At 40.5% G+C, this 18,364-nt stretch overlaps 1 protein-coding gene across 1 annotated transcript in view; it reads right to left on the reverse strand.

The window, feature by feature from the left end:
- plxnb1b (plexin b1b) overlaps window positions 1–18,364 on the reverse strand; it is a 47,528-nt gene that overhangs the window by 6,038 nt on the left and 23,126 nt on the right. The window contains exons 3-28 of the mRNA XM_087800175.1: window positions 14,724–14,796; window positions 13,474–14,629; window positions 12,890–13,072; window positions 11,337–11,465; window positions 11,046–11,146; window positions 10,726–10,858; window positions 8,448–8,604; window positions 7,951–8,059; window positions 7,540–7,648; window positions 6,548–7,423; window positions 5,220–5,345; window positions 4,996–5,118; window positions 4,788–4,881; window positions 4,525–4,691; window positions 4,124–4,275; window positions 3,750–3,855; window positions 2,803–2,939; window positions 2,472–2,648; window positions 2,233–2,401; window positions 1,922–2,164; window positions 1,657–1,836; window positions 1,443–1,591; window positions 1,220–1,320; window positions 409–626; window positions 155–333; window positions 4–70 (exon numbers count right to left, since the gene is read on the reverse strand). Of these exons, the coding sequence (XP_087656301.1) occupies window positions 4–70; window positions 155–333; window positions 409–626; window positions 1,220–1,320; window positions 1,443–1,591; window positions 1,657–1,836; window positions 1,922–2,164; window positions 2,233–2,401; window positions 2,472–2,648; window positions 2,803–2,939; window positions 3,750–3,855; window positions 4,124–4,275; window positions 4,525–4,691; window positions 4,788–4,881; window positions 4,996–5,118; window positions 5,220–5,345; window positions 6,548–7,423; window positions 7,540–7,648; window positions 7,951–8,059; window positions 8,448–8,604; window positions 10,726–10,858; window positions 11,046–11,146; window positions 11,337–11,465; window positions 12,890–13,072; window positions 13,474–14,619 (5,331 nt within the window). The 5' untranslated portion in view covers window positions 14,620–14,629; window positions 14,724–14,796. The remainder of the gene's footprint in view (window positions 1–3; window positions 71–154; window positions 334–408; window positions 627–1,219; window positions 1,321–1,442; window positions 1,592–1,656; window positions 1,837–1,921; window positions 2,165–2,232; window positions 2,402–2,471; window positions 2,649–2,802; window positions 2,940–3,749; window positions 3,856–4,123; window positions 4,276–4,524; window positions 4,692–4,787; window positions 4,882–4,995; window positions 5,119–5,219; window positions 5,346–6,547; window positions 7,424–7,539; window positions 7,649–7,950; window positions 8,060–8,447; window positions 8,605–10,725; window positions 10,859–11,045; window positions 11,147–11,336; window positions 11,466–12,889; window positions 13,073–13,473; window positions 14,630–14,723; window positions 14,797–18,364) is intronic.

The following is an 18,364-nucleotide window of genomic DNA, read 5'->3' on the forward strand; positions in this document are numbered from 1 at the left end:
GACCCTGAGGAAGGTATAAAGGGAAATGGACATCCAGTTGGTCAGCAGCTTCTCCACGACAGTCTCCGTTCTGAGGCACAAAAGCACAAATATAATTGAAGATGTGATGCAAAAAAGGACATTTTTTGTCCAAGTTTTCTCCTCCTGTTCTTACCGTCGTAGCATTAGTTTGGGGTTTTTGGCCACGTACTGCTCCACCAGGTCACTTAGGAGGGTTTTCAGGATGTCTGTGAAATATTCCAGTTTCCCATGCAGAGCCACAGTCAGCAGGGACGCCACATATGCTCTGTCTCTGGGCGAGAAGGTCCTCTGGCTCTCCAGAGTGTGAATGAACTGAGAGTGAATACAAGAACCAGGGAATTATTAATAATTCTACCATGATCGACAGGAGGTTTTTCGCTCTCCTACCTTTATGAGGAAGAGTTTACTGTTGAGCAGGTTCGACAGCTGCACCAGTCCTTGTTCAACCGTCTGTCTGCGACACTCCTGGACATCAAGGCCACGTCTCAGGGGTGACACCCGGTGGCCAGGGAAGAAAATGCGCTCGGCATACATCCGATAATCCAGGAAGGGTATCCCGGAACCGACCAGGTCACTGGACATGTCCATCATTTCCGTCATTAGATCTGTTCAAGTGGATTAAAATCATCGATCAAAGTCATTGTCTGTGAAACAATTTCAGTGTAGAGCCAAGGGAGTGAAGGACTTCCTGCCATATCAGTGAGAGGACACATGTGGAATGTGGCTCTGAAAAATACTTTTCAAAAACACAAAACTGACTGTCTTGGCAAATGGAAAAATGAAGAACCCTTTTGCTTTTTGGAACATTTCTTGTAAATCTATACCAGACTTATCGGTACAAACAGATGTACCAGATGACTTTTTCCCCTAACCTTGTCAAAGAGTATGTAAAACTGTCAGGAAGTTAAAAAAAAAAAGGGGAGTTTACTAGAGATTCTTATGAATCTCTTATGAAGACTTTTTTTTGGTTTAATTTATTCATACTTTATTACAAACAATGATCACAACGATTTTTTTTAAAGAGTTAATACTAAATAAAGAATTTAGGATTTTAATTTTAAAGCATTTTTTATCGTTTTCCTTCTTTTCCTTAACTTAAGAGCTAAAGTTTATCTTTACAAGCATATTTTATCTTTCTTTACTGATTGAGTTCTGCATTAATTCTCTATTACATGAACAACATGATCCGTCACCCGACCTGTGAACTCCTTCTTGCATCGATCACGGACACTGGTTTCCAAGTTTTCCAGCTGGATCTGGACCTTCTTGTAGTCCCTCAGGGCCCGTTTGCTTTTCCTCCTAGTGGACATTTATATGCAGATATTGACAGGTTACATAAACGAAACACAAGGTGAACATTTGTGTGAACTGAGAGTAAAAAGTAAAAGCTTCTGAATATCTCAAACATGTGACTGACTGACCTGTATATCAGCACGATGATGAGGACGATGAGGGCGACAATGGAAGCTCCGACCACAAGTCCAATTTGGGCCTCAATGGGGAACGTTGACAAGCTTAAATTATCGTACTGGACTTTGCCCAGTGTGAAGTTCAGGTTGCCCATTTGTACCTAGGTTTTAATAAAACAAATTAATTGGGTCTCTTCCTGTCACGTGTTCAGATCTGGAAACTCACAGTAAACTCCGGCAGGTTGTCCAGTCCTTCACGCTTCTTGCTACTAAGCTTTGCCGCTGGCTGCGCTGCTGGAGGCTCACAGTACAGGTGGTTTCTTGTCAGGGTCTTTACAGAACACACACCGTGGCCAACAAGTACAACCATCTCCTCCTTTGTGATGGCAAGATCCAAGTTTTCTCCCTGAGAACAGATGAAAACATGAATGACTCCCGTCGATCAACAAACACAAGACGAGTGTTGCCGACTTCTGAACATCTTCTCTGACCTCCAACTGAATGAAGCTGCCGGGGTTGTATCGATACGGCTTCAGCAGATTCTGCTGGTTGAGGGGGTGCAGCACGGGGTTGGGCTCATAGCTGAAAGTGTGAGGATTCACCGAGTTGAAATCGAAGCGGAGATTATCGAGCAGGAACTCCACTTTGACTTCAGAACCCCAGACGGAAGTGTCGACCATGGGCGACGGACACAAGATTAAGGAGGAGGAGTTGACGTCACATTGCTCCACAAACTGTTGAGCGCGAACAAAGACGGGTTTAGCATGAAGACACTAAATCATGTTTACACCTGGAGACAAACCGATTTCAGAGAGCAGGCCGGGTCACCAGGACACACGGAGTGAGGAACCACCTTAAGATCCGGCTGTTTGACATTTCTCTTCTTCCTGTTCCGGCTCACCGTCACAGACATTTGTGGATTCTGTACCACATCCAGATTGATCCCAGACACATGAATGATTCGACCTCCACTGCAGAGACAAAACATTTGTTGACATGAGTTGTAAATTAACAAGAGATCACTGAAGATACTGGTCCTACCTAAGGAAGCTCCTGTGGGGCCGTGCATGGGTTATGTTAGGATTGTGGGTGTAGTAGTAGTTTGGAGAATGCAGGTGGCGTTGTGTGCCTCCATAGTGGAGTGTGACTTTGTGGTTCCCCGTCTTGTTACTGCTGGTCGTCGAACATTGAACACTGGAGCTGAGAACCTCCGACACACTGGGGAAGAACATAAAGAAATGTTGACAAAAAATGAGACGACAATATTTGTAAGTAGAAAGAACTAGAAAAGAAAAGTTAAGGCAGAGAAGAGCCGTCAATTATTTTGGCATGTGGTCCTGAATCAGAACATCAGAATCTCAATGCGTCTTACATGATGCAGGGTAATCCTCCGACAGTGATGCTGAGGTCAGACAGACGTCCGGTCAACAGGTTCCGTCCACTGATGGTGAGACAGGTTCCTCCTGCTTTAGGACCCCTTTCAGGTGTTAGTCCCACAACAAATGGATCCTATGATGGAATCACAAAAAAATATCCTGGATGTTACATTTGAAACACTTACAGTAATCGTAGGTCCAGGAAGTCAAACGTTAGACACATTCACATCTTCATAAGCTGTCAATCACAGTGTCAGAGGATCTAGATTCCTCTACGTGGCCCTCTTTTCTTTTTTTTTCCTCACCACTCTCACTCGTTGGGATTCACCATGACCGTTTTTTTATTAGAATAGACACACAAGATGGTAGCCATTCTGGTGGAGCAAAAACCTTTCTAGTCCTAAAATATTATTTGTCCTTATGAGAAAAATTAATTTTATTTGTATTTTTTTTAACCATCCCATCTTTTTTTTTTTACCACTTTGCTCTTCTTTATATATAGAACTCATTGATTGTTCAGATGTTAATCAACACATTTTAATCTATCATTAAAGTTGGTAAAGTTTTCATTTCTCTTGATCGTATTCTACTGAGTCTCTCTGTTATTTTTGCATTTCATAATGTTGCCTGTCATTGACCCTTACATTATCTATAACAAGTATTTAATCAATCTTAGTATAAATAGTTCATTTGCATTGTTTTGTTGTAATTTAAGGGACACTTTTCATCACAACATGTAATCTTCAGAGAAGATTTTGATTAAAATGATTTTTGCAAAGTTACATCTTTCATTCAATCACATTCATATATTAATTCAATTAGTAACCTAAAAAAGTCTTGTCCAGCCATATTTGAACTAATGCTAATGAATAAAAACAAATGTAAGTAAATGAAATAAAACAACAACAAAAATATTCCCTTGTGATCAAACTCCTCCATGTACCTGGTAGCTGAAGGTCTGAGTGGACAAACCAAGCTCTCCACCGCTCACTGTGACGGACACTTGGCCAACCTTCTCTCCACCACTGGCTCTGGTCAAGCATACGATCCTGGAAAATATCACACAGAATTGAATAAACTATATCAGAAAAAAAGCTATTAATAAGTTTTATTCATCTTCACAGGTAGCATTGCTGGAGTTCTGTTGATGTTATAACTTCCATGATGTTTAAGGCATTATTTTAAGTCATTTTAAGTGTTTTTTTATTTCTAATATGTTAGAAGTTAAACAAATGGAGACGATCTGGTGTTATAAAAATGTCAAAAAAGTCATGTTCATATATATTCTGTTTCTTTATTGTAAAGAAAAATAATTACCTGGAGGAGACTTCATAAAGACTGCTGATGACGACACACGGCACACCAGCCACGGTCACAGAGTTGACGATGTCCTCAACCTTCTGACCCAAGTTGGACCCCGAAATGGTAACTTCAGTTCCCCCTTCTAACAGTCCCGAGAGGGGCTCAATCTGGTGAGAATGGTTTCTTTATCGTCAGAGACTTCTTAAAATCGGACTCCACAATTGAGACACAATTACATACATTTCTGGTCTATAAAAACTTGTGGACGTTGCACAGATTATCAACAACATTCTCTAGATGATTCCACAGATGCAGACTTGTCTAAAAAATATAAAATATGGATTTTTTTGGGGAAAACAAATGGGTTTTCAAAGGGAAAACAACAATATTTTAACTTGGCTTGAATGGGAACTTACAGAGAGGATGACTGGAGGAGGACAGGTCTGCTCGACTGGTCTTTTGCACGAGTCTGAATACAAACAGCTGGCTTTCACTCCACCGCACCACACGCAGCTGTATTTGGGGTCTGCTGTGTAGCAGCGACTACAGTCTGAGCGCTTCACTGAACAGTCATACAGGGTCACTGAGGGCAGAAGAGGAACACCAGCATCAACACATGGTTTCTGATGACCCGATCGAATAGGAAATGTGCAGAAGAAAAACGAAGCAGAACAGTCACCATAAAGATCTGCAGAACTGTCCACATGAAAGGTGTCTCTTCTCTTCACATACACCGTAGCGTAGTATTCCTCCACCGGAGTAGTGTAGGAGTACTGTAGAATAAACATAAACATATTTACCATTCAAGAATTAGGTCAAAGGTAAAATCAATCATTAATAAACAGGTACAAACATATGATTACAATCTTGTTAATAACTGATCAAACCTGATGTAATTGACATGTGATGTCAAATATGGAAGAACTCAGATCCACCGTCTCCACGTAGGCGTCCACCACCACGGTCTGACCTTCTATGACCAGCACACACACGTAGTCCAGTTCTTTGTCCTAGAAAGTGCAACTTGGTTATAGCATGAAAAGAATAAACGACTCCAACCTTCATTTTTTTATGTTTTTTTCTTGTACAAGTGTGTGTTAGGAATATTCACCTGATACAGGTGTAGGTTCCGAGCCTGTAAAGTGATCTTCCTTTCTACTCCGACTGGAATGAGCGACGATCCCTGGACCTTTTCAACACAAGGACAAGCGGCCGCTCCCCAGCTGACATCATCCACCTGACAGTACAAAGTATTCATCTTGAGAAACCATGTGCAGACACACAAACCGCACACATGCTTGTGAGGAAAAACATGACACACTAGAAGTTTTGTTACTTGAAATTTTATAAAGCAAACACTAATTTGATGTCTGCTCAACTTTAAATAGACCAGGCATGTCAACAGTCCGGCCTTGTGTTTCCCTTGAGCAGATTCAAAACCCCCTCTTATATATACTGTAGGGAATATATATATATATATATATATATATATATATTCTGAGTTAAACAATATCACATTTTAGAATTTACATGAACTTTTAATGACAAGATGATGCGTTTTATATACTCACCACAAGGTTAATTTGTTAAGATTTCTAGTCATTTTCCTTCTGAAGAAGATAACTATTCATTTGAAATCACTCTGGAGATTTTGGCCCTGGCCTCATTTTCACTTCACCGTATATGGCCCTCTTTGAAAAAAAGCCGAGTCCTGACATAGACTCTCAGGACATCGTCGATATTGTTTCTAATAACGCCTTACACCGAGTCAGCCATCCACCCAATGATGGGAGTAGGCTGCAACGCAGCTCACCAGCTCCCCATCAGGAGCAAGTTTAGGGACACAATCATGTTCGGATTGAACCTGGGATTTAAACCGCAACTTCTTAGCCTCAATTGCATCGTCTAAACTACACCTTGATGGGCGGATAAAGCTTCACGAAGCAGAGTTTTAATTTTTCAGAGCTCAGTAGGTGGCGCCCTCGGCTTCATTAATACAGCCGTTAAATATTATAAAGCAGAGAAGTCGGAGAAGGTTAACTCCTGGACCAGATGGCAGCTGGTGAGTATGCCAAAGTGAAACATAACAGAAAACAATTAAATTGATTAGGGCTACAGAACATGGAATCACTTTTACCCTATGTAAAGTAATTTAGACATAAATTATGTGAAATAGAAGTACATTAAAAACGCATTTTTAAGCTGTGGAATCAACTAGTCTGTCCAAGCAAAAGCACATAAGCACACATAGATTTGTTACCCACACAACAAACCTTAACTATAATTAACAAATATTTAACTGCTGGAAACATTGTCCATGAAATGGAAAGAAGGGTACAAGGATAAAGGAAATGTACAGTCAAGGTAAAAGGAATATTGATTGTTTATGGAATTATTGATAAGTAGAGTAGGCAGGCGTGCAGAGAAGGATGAACTCACCGAGACAAACGCATCAGCTTGATCATCTTGGTAGTCCAGATCAATATTCAGGATTTGAGGATAATCCGTAGGAGAGTTCTGAACCTGATCATCACCGGAAATCACGATGGGCTCTAAGGAAGTAATTTCCTCACTCAATGGAGGATCCATGTCAGTAAGACTGTCTTCTTCCACTTTGGACAAATGTTGTATGGACCCATCGGTCCAGTGCTCGTAAGACTGGGTCTGGGGGGTTTGTTGGGAGGACGAGGCTTGGTCCAAGGGCTCGGAGTCTACCAGCTCACTCACTGTAAACGGTGACGGGAGTGAAAAACCTGAAGATGTTGGGCTGAAAGGATCCGACACCATGAAGGGCTCCTCAGTTTCATGGGTTTCGGTGGAGGTTTTTTCCACCATCAGTTCTTGCCGATCGAAGTCGGGGTTGGCGGGCGGCACGAATGTTGGAAGGTCTGAAGGACTGAAATCTTTGTCAGGGTTACCGGCAGCAGTGACCAACAGCCACTCTGTGGTTTGTGTCGGTGAAAATGTAGCAGACTCTTGCTCACTTGTGGTGACAGAAACCGTGTCTTCGGCCTCCTGTTCTTGACTGGTGACATCTGGAGGCGGGAAAGTAACGGACACTACAGTGCTCTCCGTCCGCAGAATAGCGGGTGTTGCTGAGGTGGTGTCGGGCGTTTGAGTGGTCGGTGGACGAGGAGTTGTCGGCTCTTGAGTAGTTAACAGGATGAGTGGAACTTCAGTTGTCATCACTGGGGCCAATGTTGTTGGAATAGACAGAGTCGTCAACGCGGCAGAGGTAGGTGTGGTGGTCGCGGGTGAAGAAGTCGTATAAACTTCAGGTTTGGTTGTAGGATCAGCAGACGTTGGGAGTTTAAACTGAGGAGACACGATGAAGGGATGAAGGAACATGAGCGACAAATAAATGAAAGCATTCACAAACAATAAATAGTTTTTCAACAGAATGTTTTTATAAACCAAGTGTCGTCACTTACATGTTGGTTGTAAATGATAACGCCGTCCTCACATGTGGGCTTATGGGTACACGAGTGCTGGTGTACACACCAGTTACAGCCCCATCGACTTAAAACACAACCCCGGCATCTACAGTCAGACAAAAACAACAAATTAAACACTTCATGGATGAAGCGATGGCCGCACACACGATCAACAACAAAGTGCTGGACGTCCAGCAATGGGTAGCAATTGACATACTTTTAATCATATGTTAAGAGAGTTAAGCAAATTTCTCACAGAGTTACCATAGTAACCCCCGATGACAAAATGCTCAAAAAAGAAGAAGCTAACATTTTAATATATATGAGAGTGCGACTCAATTAACATGTACAACAATATTTCGAAGCTCAAACAACAACAGACGAGAAATATAAAACAGTTTTACTCACGGCATACTGCCAGACAGCTGCTTGACAGCATTACAGTCGTAGAATATGAAATCCTTTGCCGTCACCAGGACATCCCCAAATCGAAGAGACAAGGTAACGGTTACAAAATCTGCAAGAATAAAAAATACAATTGGGTGACTTTTTTTGTAAACTAAATTATTCTTTCTCAGTGTTTTAAAGGGTAAATAAAAGTAAAATTACTTGGTGTAATTAGATTTTTAAGATTATAAAAATTAATTCTTAATCTATCTTTTTTTTTTATACGCTTTAGTTGTCATAGAAACATATTGGGTCATGTTTAAATGTCTTTTAGGGAGTCAATGCAGATAATTCTGCAAAGAGGGAAAAAAAATTGGTTCAGCCAATCAGGTCGTGTAGCTCCTGGTCTCGAGTCAGATCACAATCTCAAACAATATTTACTTGCATGCTGAAGCAGGTCAGAATAACCACCCACATACACAAAACATTTGTATAATATTGGGTCTTAAATAAGTTACCTTGTCCTGACGGCACCATAGGTAACTGACTGGTGTCTGGAGAATAGCATTTGACGCCGTTAGCAGTGATGGTGGCAGGACTGTGAGTGTCGTGGAAAAAGCAGGAATAGAAATTGCTTGTATTTATTTCAGGGAGACCAGGCACCGTCAGAGAGATCTGTGGACAAAAGATAATGGTTATGTACTTCCATCAGAGTATCAAAATACACCATTTGTTACTGCATGTAGGAGAGAGAGAGACAGTCCAATCCCACAATCTAAAAGGGCCAAGTAATGATCCAGAAACTGAAAAAACCGAGGTTGACGCTAAGTTGCTCACAAATTGTGCTTATTTTAACAATTATTAATACATTTGTAACAAAATGTTACATTTTGATAAAATAAAAAACAGTTTTGAAAATGAATACAAGGTCATGTACTTCTATAACTACAATTCTTGCCACACTCTTCAAACATTCACTACAACCACCTTTGCCTCCCAATACTTGGAAACAAATATATAATAAATAAACACATTAAATTACAACAAAATACAAAAAGTCAGAAAATGTATTAAATACGTAAATAGCACTGGGCTCTATATTCAGCAGGTCAATAGTGTCAACCACAAACAAGAACATTCTCCATAGAATCTCAAAGTTTCCAACTGAACCTTTGAGTGAGAACGTCAACTTCTCCAGCTGCAGAGTACAGAACCTCTTTGATCCGGTGAACATGGGGGGAGGGAGAAAATATTTCCACTTTTAAAGGAAAAGGTGTCGAGCTAAGAAAGAAGCCATTCTAGGCAGCGGCAGAATTTTGTTGGGAGAGTTGCTGATGTGGACACCTCAAAAAAAAAAGATTAAGATTGTGGAAAGACCAGAACAGTTTATGATTTGCCTAATATGTTTGGTTTTGTCTTTTTTTTCAACCTTATACCAGTCTTGAACTGTGGTTTCTAACCTTATCCAACTCAGGGCCATCATTTAAGTCTCAAGAATTTTAATGGCCCACCTCTGACCCCATAAATACTGAGGCCATGTCTGTGTCCAACAACACTCAACAGGTTTGTGTTCTAGTCATCATACACTTGATCACGTTCTCTTTATGTTGATATTCACTGTTTTTTGAGTGTGATTGGAATTATAGCATCTGTCATAGTTTTTGAACTAGTGGTAAATCTGGACACTGCTGTGGCTCTGACCTGCTGAGTCAAGAGTTTGCTAACCATGTCCTCTAATTTGAAAAGTCCTAAATAAAATTAGTCCAGTTTTATTCCTGGTGATTTGCTTAGAGCTTTGTTAGTAGCTTTTATAATACTTCATAGTATACTTCAAGTAAAATGTTGTTTAAGTAGCATATTTTTCACCAATTTTCTATTCATGGTTATACAGTAACATCTACGTGTTATAATCAAATTTTGAAGTAGTGGTTTTCGAAGAAAAAACAAGTACAAAAAACAAATACATGACAACAAGTTTGGTGGATTTGGGTCACGGTCAGATGGGAACTTCTGCCAAGGACACCAAACACAGACCAGGTTTTCTTTGCACTCAAGTCAAGAGTTACACTGGATTTACATTCCAATGACCACTGAAGAATTTGGGGCAATAAATAGTGCACATCAATAAGTTCAAGCTAAGGAGCCGACCACACTAGCCAACAACACCTGGACGTTTACTCTTATCAATGATAAAACTGAACTGAACTATCAGAAATAAATTCAGTTTGAGGTCCATATTATGACTCAAATAAACCAAAAAGAACTGGAAAGAAAGAAGGAAAGGATCAAACAATAAGAAAATAAAGAAGTCAGTGCTTGAACAATTAAGTCAACCACCCTTAAAGGTGAGTCATGCCCACAGCACCCCTCAGATGAAGACATTCTGAGAAGCTCGTTTTCACTGCAGTTAAAAAATAAACAAACAATACCATCTCCCGCCACAGAGGGGCAGTACCAACCAGAAAAAAAACCTTTTTTGAGCCTCTGTCGGACAAACACCACTGTGTCGAATAATTTTTTTTAAAAACAACTCCCCCATATAAACCCCTTAAACTACAATAACACACTGAGACAACAGTGGCTCAGATGGCAGACCGGGTTGTCCAATAATCTGTGGGTCCGCAGCTCTAATCCCACACTCTCCCAGTGGCTGTTATTGTGTTCTTGTGGTCAGAGGGCCTGTTCGGTGCAGATTGGCAGCCAAATTCTACATACGGTGTGAATCCACCGAATTCAAAACATTGAAAAGGGATAAGAAGTGGCTTTAGAAAAATAAAGAAAACACAGCACACTCACTGTTTTGCGTTCCTCTCTGCTGATATTGGAAGGACTGAGGTCGTGGATAGTTAAACACTGCTGTTCCATGTCAAAGCTCCAAAGCCACTGGCCATGCTGGTTCCCACGGGAGCAGGCAGACTGGGAAACACACCTAAAGAGAAACAAGCACACATGAACGAAATGTTAGCAGAACACTTGCATGTCTTGTAAATGGCCCAGCTTTGTCGACAGCTAAAGTATGAGACCGAATTCTAATGAAGAGATGAATGTATTCATTCATAATAATTGCAGGGAGAAATCAGAGACTAAAAAAAGCAGCAGGTCAGTGTGCTCCTCACCTTCCATCCAGGACACACCAGCCACAGTAAGGGTCGTGACTAAGCAAACACGAGTGGCAGTCGAGGTGCTGCTTGCATTCAGCAACTGGTATTTTCTGTAACTACATGCAGAGAAGAAACACACGAAAACATTTGGTCCACTTTTCTGATTAATGCTGAATGAATAAATGCCAACTGGAGAATGTTGATGACGGCAGAAACAGAAGCCCTTTAGGGGATCTTTCTACCAATAATGTCATGACAGAGGTTGTTGTTATTCAAGGGGTGACAGTTACTGTTGTGCTTGTTTACCATGGTGGGAGTCATGATGAAGAGATGCTCCTCCTCCTTGTCCAGAATCAGGTCAGAACTAATGACTGCATTCTGTTGAATGGGCATCACAGAGTACTCCTCCACCTCTCCGTTTGGACCGAGAAACACCTGGGAATTGCAGTAGGCACAGGCACACTTTAAAGCCATGAACATCCAAGCAGAAATCTCCACGGAAACATGACTAAACGACTGAATTCCAAATATTGCTGTTGATGTTGGTGTTTACTTTATCAATGCTGGATGCAGAGACTTCCGTTTCCCATGGAGACTGTTAAATAGTGGAATTAATTATACTAAAGTGGCCCATCTATATACCGAGATAGTTCACTACTATTCTGCCTATTGCAAAAGAACATCCCTCCTAAGCGTTTAGAAGTATTTGAAATGATCTTGTAAAATTGGATCAGTATACAACTCCTTATTTTTGAGGATTTTAATTAACCCTTCTCACAACCTGTGCAACTTTACACAGCAAGCCATCTATGGTGGGAACCATCACCAAAAACATGAGTCATACTACAGGGACGACACTGCATTCATGCAATCTGAGCTACCGCTTCCTGTTGGTTTCAAAACAAAAGACCATCAACTTTCGACCTGTTGTCTCTGCTTGGAACCTCTTTAGTTGTTATTATTTTGTGCAACAGAGGTGTATTAGAAAATAGGAAGATCAAATAGTTGGTTCTGTAGTGATGGTCTGATGAAGCTTCATGAAGCAGTATCATCTATTTTAGAGCCCACTAGACAGCAATCTCCGCACTATTTTTGAATGAAACATCACCGTTAAACTAATGGCCACCGGCTGACCTCATAACAACATGACACTGCTTCATGAAGCTTCATCAGCCCATCACTAGTTCTGATCGCAATAACTACTTTACGTGGTAGTCCACAATCGATGTAGTTTAATTTTCTCATGTTTGTGTTTTTTTTGTTCCAACACACACAGTATATTTTTAACAGGTTTCAGTGATTTGTGTAAAAAGAGTTTTTCCTGAAAATATTCAATTATTTTCTGTGGCCAATTCCCTGGGGGTCGTGAGCCTATCCCGGCTACTTCGGGAGAGAGTCGGGGGAAATATAGCATCAGAAAAGGTGCATAGGAAAGAGGATTATTTCATATAATATGAGGAAATGACGAGTGATTATCTTTAAAACCATCTGGAATACAAACGTAGTTTACAAGGCTGTGGCAGCGCTGTAATCCGATTATGTCGAGTTTCAAGGCATTGATCAAGCCTTGCCATATTTAACCATTCATATAGTTTAGATTTTAAGAGTTTCAAGAAATGTTAATGTCATTCCACTCAATATGAATGAAGATAAATGATGGGTGATGATAATTTGCAAAGCTTTACATCCCATTCGGAGGTTTGCATTTTCTAGCACAGCAACAAGTTTAAACAATCATTTCCAAATCCGAAAATGTTGGTTGCGGATTCACTTCCAGCTTAAAACTTGACAGATTTATGACCTTTTCAGCATGTCATGGGCCTCTCGCCCTAAGCAGTCATTTGTGACGCCCATCTTACCTTGTGCAAGTTTCCCTTGGAGTCGCCCAAAAAAGCAATGGTGTGTCGTGCTCTCACACTCACAGCCACAGCCGTCAAGCGGGCAGATGGACTGTCGAGCAAAGTTTCTGCTTCGACAGGGATTCGACTGGCGATGGGACTCGGTGTGTGATCAGAGCCGCAGGGGTAAGTATCAAGAGTGTTCTACGAAGTGAGAAAACAAGAGCGTAAAAGACTAACACATCCATCATGCAAGTCTTAACATTGTACAGTTTAAAGTACGGCAGAAAGTGCCCTCATCTGTCATAGGTCTGGAAGTGTTCCAATACACTAAAGAAGGACTTATTTAAATAATTGTATCAAACAACTTTTTACTTGTGTTACTTCAAAAATGCATAATGATAAATACATTTTCTGACCTGGTTTTGTTGTGTATTTTTGGAATGCTTTTAAGAGTTCTAGGGTTTAATATTTATGTTCCAAAATTCTCCGACAAGTCGAGGTGGCAAGACTTTTAGACCCTCTACCCCTATATACCCAAGTAATTTACCTGATTTTCAAAAATATATTAAGGTCTCTATAGTAAAATTGCCTGCCGAACTTACCTCTGGAAGGTTAGCGCAGTTGGATTTCACTTCATATTCAATGTAAGCTGCCTCCTCTCCAGAATCTCTTCCCATTTTTGTGTAGCACTGGTCCCGAGTAGAGTTAATTCTTTGGTCCACATCCTCGAGGTGAAACATGCAAAGAGCAGAATCCTCACTTGGTCGACTAGATGATCCCAATTGGGTGGAAAAGACCCCAAGAATGATCTCAGAGCCCCGACTGTCTTTTGATATCCCCAGCTGGACGGCTTGCAGGAGATTATAGGTTTTACCCGCCATTGAATGACAAGTCATAGGTACTTCTACGTAAGAGTAGTAGGCTTGGTCATCCAAACATACTCTTGAGATATACGAACGGTACTCGCGTGACTGTGACTTGAGGTCCCGTCTATAAAAGAGGAAGTATACATGCTGACGGTAGGAAAAAGTGGCAACAAAATGGTGGTCATATTCGGATAGTCGGCCGGCTACGGCCAACTTTGCGGTCTCTTCGTACGAAAAGATTGGTTCCTGGGCCAGGTTGCGTGTCGATATGGGTGGATGACTGCTGGTGTAGCCTCGTCCAACAAACAGCACTGGCTGCCTATCGGGGTGGGATCGAACCACGAGCCCAACGGTACTGATGTTTGGATGATTAGCTGCCACGTATTGGGTATCAACAGGCTTTTCAGCGGAAAACAGGATTTTATCCAAAGAATCCAGGCTACGCTTTTGGCACAACCCTTGATTGACACTCCCACAGGTAATGAGTTCCAACGAGTATGGGTCTACCACTAAAAGTTTGTTGTGATTGCTGGTGATTCGAGCCTGAGGACAATTTGCTTCCGTTACAGGAGGCAGACACTCTCGACTGTCGGTAACAGGCCCGACCACATCCTGGATCTCAACCTGGAGGAATCGATCCAACTGAAACAGATGATCTCGGGCACCAACGTAGATCCGACCAACGGCGGGGTCCGGGTGTAAGACCAAGTGCTCAAACGAAGTATTTTTCCGTGAGAAGGTAGGATAAAGGGGTCGAGCGTCTGTGCCTTGGACAGCAGTGTTGGATCGTAGGCTGGGAGGTAAACTGGATGCTAGCAGCAGGACAGAGAGCATGGACTGGACCATCAACAGAGGGATATGACACACCACCCCTGGATGCATGGTAGCAGTGCTGGAAGAAAGAAAACAAGATCATTATCTAGAAGTAAAGATTTAGATTTTAAGTCATTCTAAAAATAATTTCTTTGAACAAAATCTTTTCTTACCATTTGTTCTGTTGCGGGGTATTGCAGAGGTAAGTCACCTCTAAACCTCATGTAGCAAAAACCTATGGACCATCTATAGAGATGGAGAAACACACAAAATGTACGCATCAGTTCTCAGACACCATAATTAAAAGTATTAGCCTCAATATAGCAAAAACATTCTCTCTCTCCCCAACATGTCATTTGACCTGAAGAGATCAACAATTAAATAAGATTAGTGAGTCAGTTCAGTCATACATTACTAGGATCTTAACTAGACTTGGGTGCTATAGAGTGGTCCGGACAAGATTGTGTCATTGCGTCACTTAAGGAAGACCTAACATTAATCGCTTCCGATGGGAAGCTGGCGCGCTGCGTCGCAGTCGACTTCCATCAGTTTAAGATTGCATGCTTGAATGGGTGAATGCAGAAAAAGCAGCTGTAAAGTATTTTTAATTCAGACCTGCTGACAGACTCAAACATTAAATCCATGTTTGTGCATGAACACTAACATATATATAATTTTAAATGTTAAAAAAATGTCTTCTTCAAAGCAGATTTAAATTACAAATAACAGAAGCATGAAAATGTGACTGTTTCACTTAAGATTTTCAAGATGTTTCTATATACCAGGAAAATGTTGCTTTTTCTATGATTTCAATAAGATCTGATGCGATATTTTGACTTAAAATATGAGATTAATCTTCTAGGATTCTGTGAAATCCAATGGAAACTTTGTCTGGAATGTTGTCAGTGTTGGTGGCAGGATCACTGCAACATTTAATACTGGTGGGCAACCGCACTTACTGCCATGGAGTCTTTGAACTTTAACATGAAATTGACCACAGTTACATGAAAACCAATTTTTGCCTTTGTCAGCCTCATTTCAGTCTCATCTATCAGTGTTATACTGAGGATCCCCCTGGTATTTTAGGGTGGGCAGCAATTCTATAATGCATTCAGGAGCCAGACAGAGAAAAGACTTTTCAATAATATGAATGTATTATAATGTCTAAAGTATGAATCAGGTTTTCTGGGAAAGAGTGCAAGAGCATGAGTCAGATATAAGATAATGTTTTTTACTAAACAGTTTTGTATTATTTTCCATAATGGGGATTGAATGAAAGTGACAACAAGATTCTGGGCTATGTGCTTTTTGAAAGGGAACCAATGCTGTTCCATGTAAAGCTCGATGCATTTTATTAGGAGAAGACTAGAATACTGTGTTAGACTGGTTTATTTAAAGGATGTTTTCCACATCCAACTGGTGACATCATAACAAGGACTTACAAGCGCGTAATGTGTCGTCATCTCAGTATAACATACTCCAGCCAACATTTTTTAAGCATATATGTGTAAATGGAAACAATGAAGCACTTTGAGGAGAAGATGGAGGCTCAGTCTGTCCAGGCAGGACTGTTACAGCTCATTCACAACCAATACAAAAGAGAACAAGCTGCCATTGATACTAAGGGGTTCCATAAGTCTCAGGATCTAGGGTTGTGTTCACTATTGAACAGAGATCATCTGTACTTTTCAACACTCTCATGCTTGTAATGTATTTGGTCTGTTCATATTGATAACGCCAAAATAATATTTCACCCATTGATTGAAAATGTGTTGCACATTTACTAGGCTATCTGATGGTCATACATTCAGTCAAATAATTTACTCGGCCTAAGACTGGACTAAACTTAATTCGCAGGCGTCGGCATTAGGATGGAACGAAAACATTCAGTCCGAAAGTAGGACAGGGAACAACAATCACAGACGGGGTGTGTGAGTATCCCACAGATTAGGCAGATTGTGGCACACTACACAAACAAGTACTTACAAACCTCAGCAGTCCGGGAGCAAAATCATGTGCATTATTAAATTGGTCTCATGCCAATTTGTGCTGTAGTCAAATATTTTTAATCCGTCACATCGAGGAACCAAATGGTGTTTGTTTTTTTTCTCACTTTCTCTGGCATGTAAATCAAATTATTGTATTCATGGTTATGTTTTTTTTTGTTTTTTTTTAATGGTTATTTGATTTTTCATTTGATTTCATTATTTTATTCTGCCACCACAAAAAAAAAAAAAACGATTTTGTTTTTACAACACTGGGAATAAAAGTTTCTAATTTTACATGTCCCCAGTTTTGACAGTGGAAATATGCATCACTGACAGGCAGTTCCTTCACACAGTTGATGATAAAAGATGCTTGCACTAATTTTGGCAATTGCAATATTGCTCTAAAATCAACATAACTATATAGACCTGCACGATATGAGCAAAATGTGCAATATCACTTTTCAATATTGCCATTACGATACCAATTTTAAAGTTTGTATACAGTTCCTGTCTCTCGGGTTCTATATTGATCCATTTTAGACAATAACAGTGTTAATCTAGTTTTTGCTTTTATGAAACAAATACCCACATCAATTAAGAAATAAAATGTGTTTCCTTTGCTGTAAACTAAAATAATAAAACCAAAGAATCTCAGGGAAGATAAATTAAGCAACTGGTTTGGATGGATGAGAGTCAATGGAGAGGGTCTTTTAGACGCTGCTCTCTTGAGGCGGTAAGTTACGATTTTTATTTATTATTTTCCTGGCATAGTTTGAGGTTAGCTATAATGCTAAAATGTGCATTATGTAGATACTGTGGTGATTAGAATAGTTTCCATTTCACATTTGAAAAAAAAAAAAAAAGGTTTATAACCAGTGAAACTTTGCAGGAAGATGTGGGCGAGTTTTTCTCATGATAAAAATCTGCACTACATCTTCACCATGAAATTCATGTTTATTCAAACTCTTGGTCACACATTTTAATGTGCTTATGACAAGATTTTGACCTCACATTATTTTGCAATTTAACATGACAAATATATGCATACGTGTCGTGTTAAGTCAAAAAGGCCTGTTTTCATGTGAAAATCCAAAATTGAAAAGAGGGATTGAGGCTCGTGGCTGGAAAAAAAAAACCTCTAACCATGTTGATGTCACACACGGATCAGATTTCAGCCGTGCTACCATTCACGCATGATACGCACTGTTGCCGTCGATTCAAGTCACACACACAATGACATCTCTTCTTTGCAGTGACATGCTCCATTCAGATGCATGTCAACTTGGAGGTCTGTCGATTGAATCGTTTCCACCTCTTTCTTTCAAGAATTTCACTCAAAATCCTCTTGGTTCCACTTTTAGACATGAAATCATTTTAGCAACGGAGGAAAAAGGGATTCAAACTTCCTGTATTCATTAACAACATCGGCCCATGTATGTTGACCGTTCCAGGATTGTGACGGTGTTGAATCATGGGATGATAGTGTCTTTATGAAAACATATCCATCGCTGAGGACATTAGCTGCTGAGTCACACAAATGTCTCACACCGCCTCTGGTCACAAACTGTCCTCACACTGCTGCTTCACGACAGTTCCACCCTAGAAGCACTCGCAAAGTCCTACATCATCGTAGAGGCAGCGTTACTCAATAGTTTAATTAATTTTAAGCTTCATTTAACCAAAAACAACCAACGGCAGTCAGACTTCAGGGTTTATTCGAGCTATTAGCCCCGACTATTCAGTGTGTTGGAAACTTAGTCACCGTCATTTTATCCTGGGCCAGTCCAGTCAAGCAAGACTAGTTCCAGGGCTGGAACTGTGTTGAG

The sequence above is a fragment of the Callionymus lyra genome, chromosome 10 (genome assembly GCF_982586985.1).
Source record: "Callionymus lyra chromosome 10, fCalLyr1.hap1.1, whole genome shotgun sequence".
Lineage (NCBI taxonomy): Eukaryota > Metazoa > Chordata > Actinopteri > Syngnathiformes > Callionymidae > Callionymus > Callionymus lyra.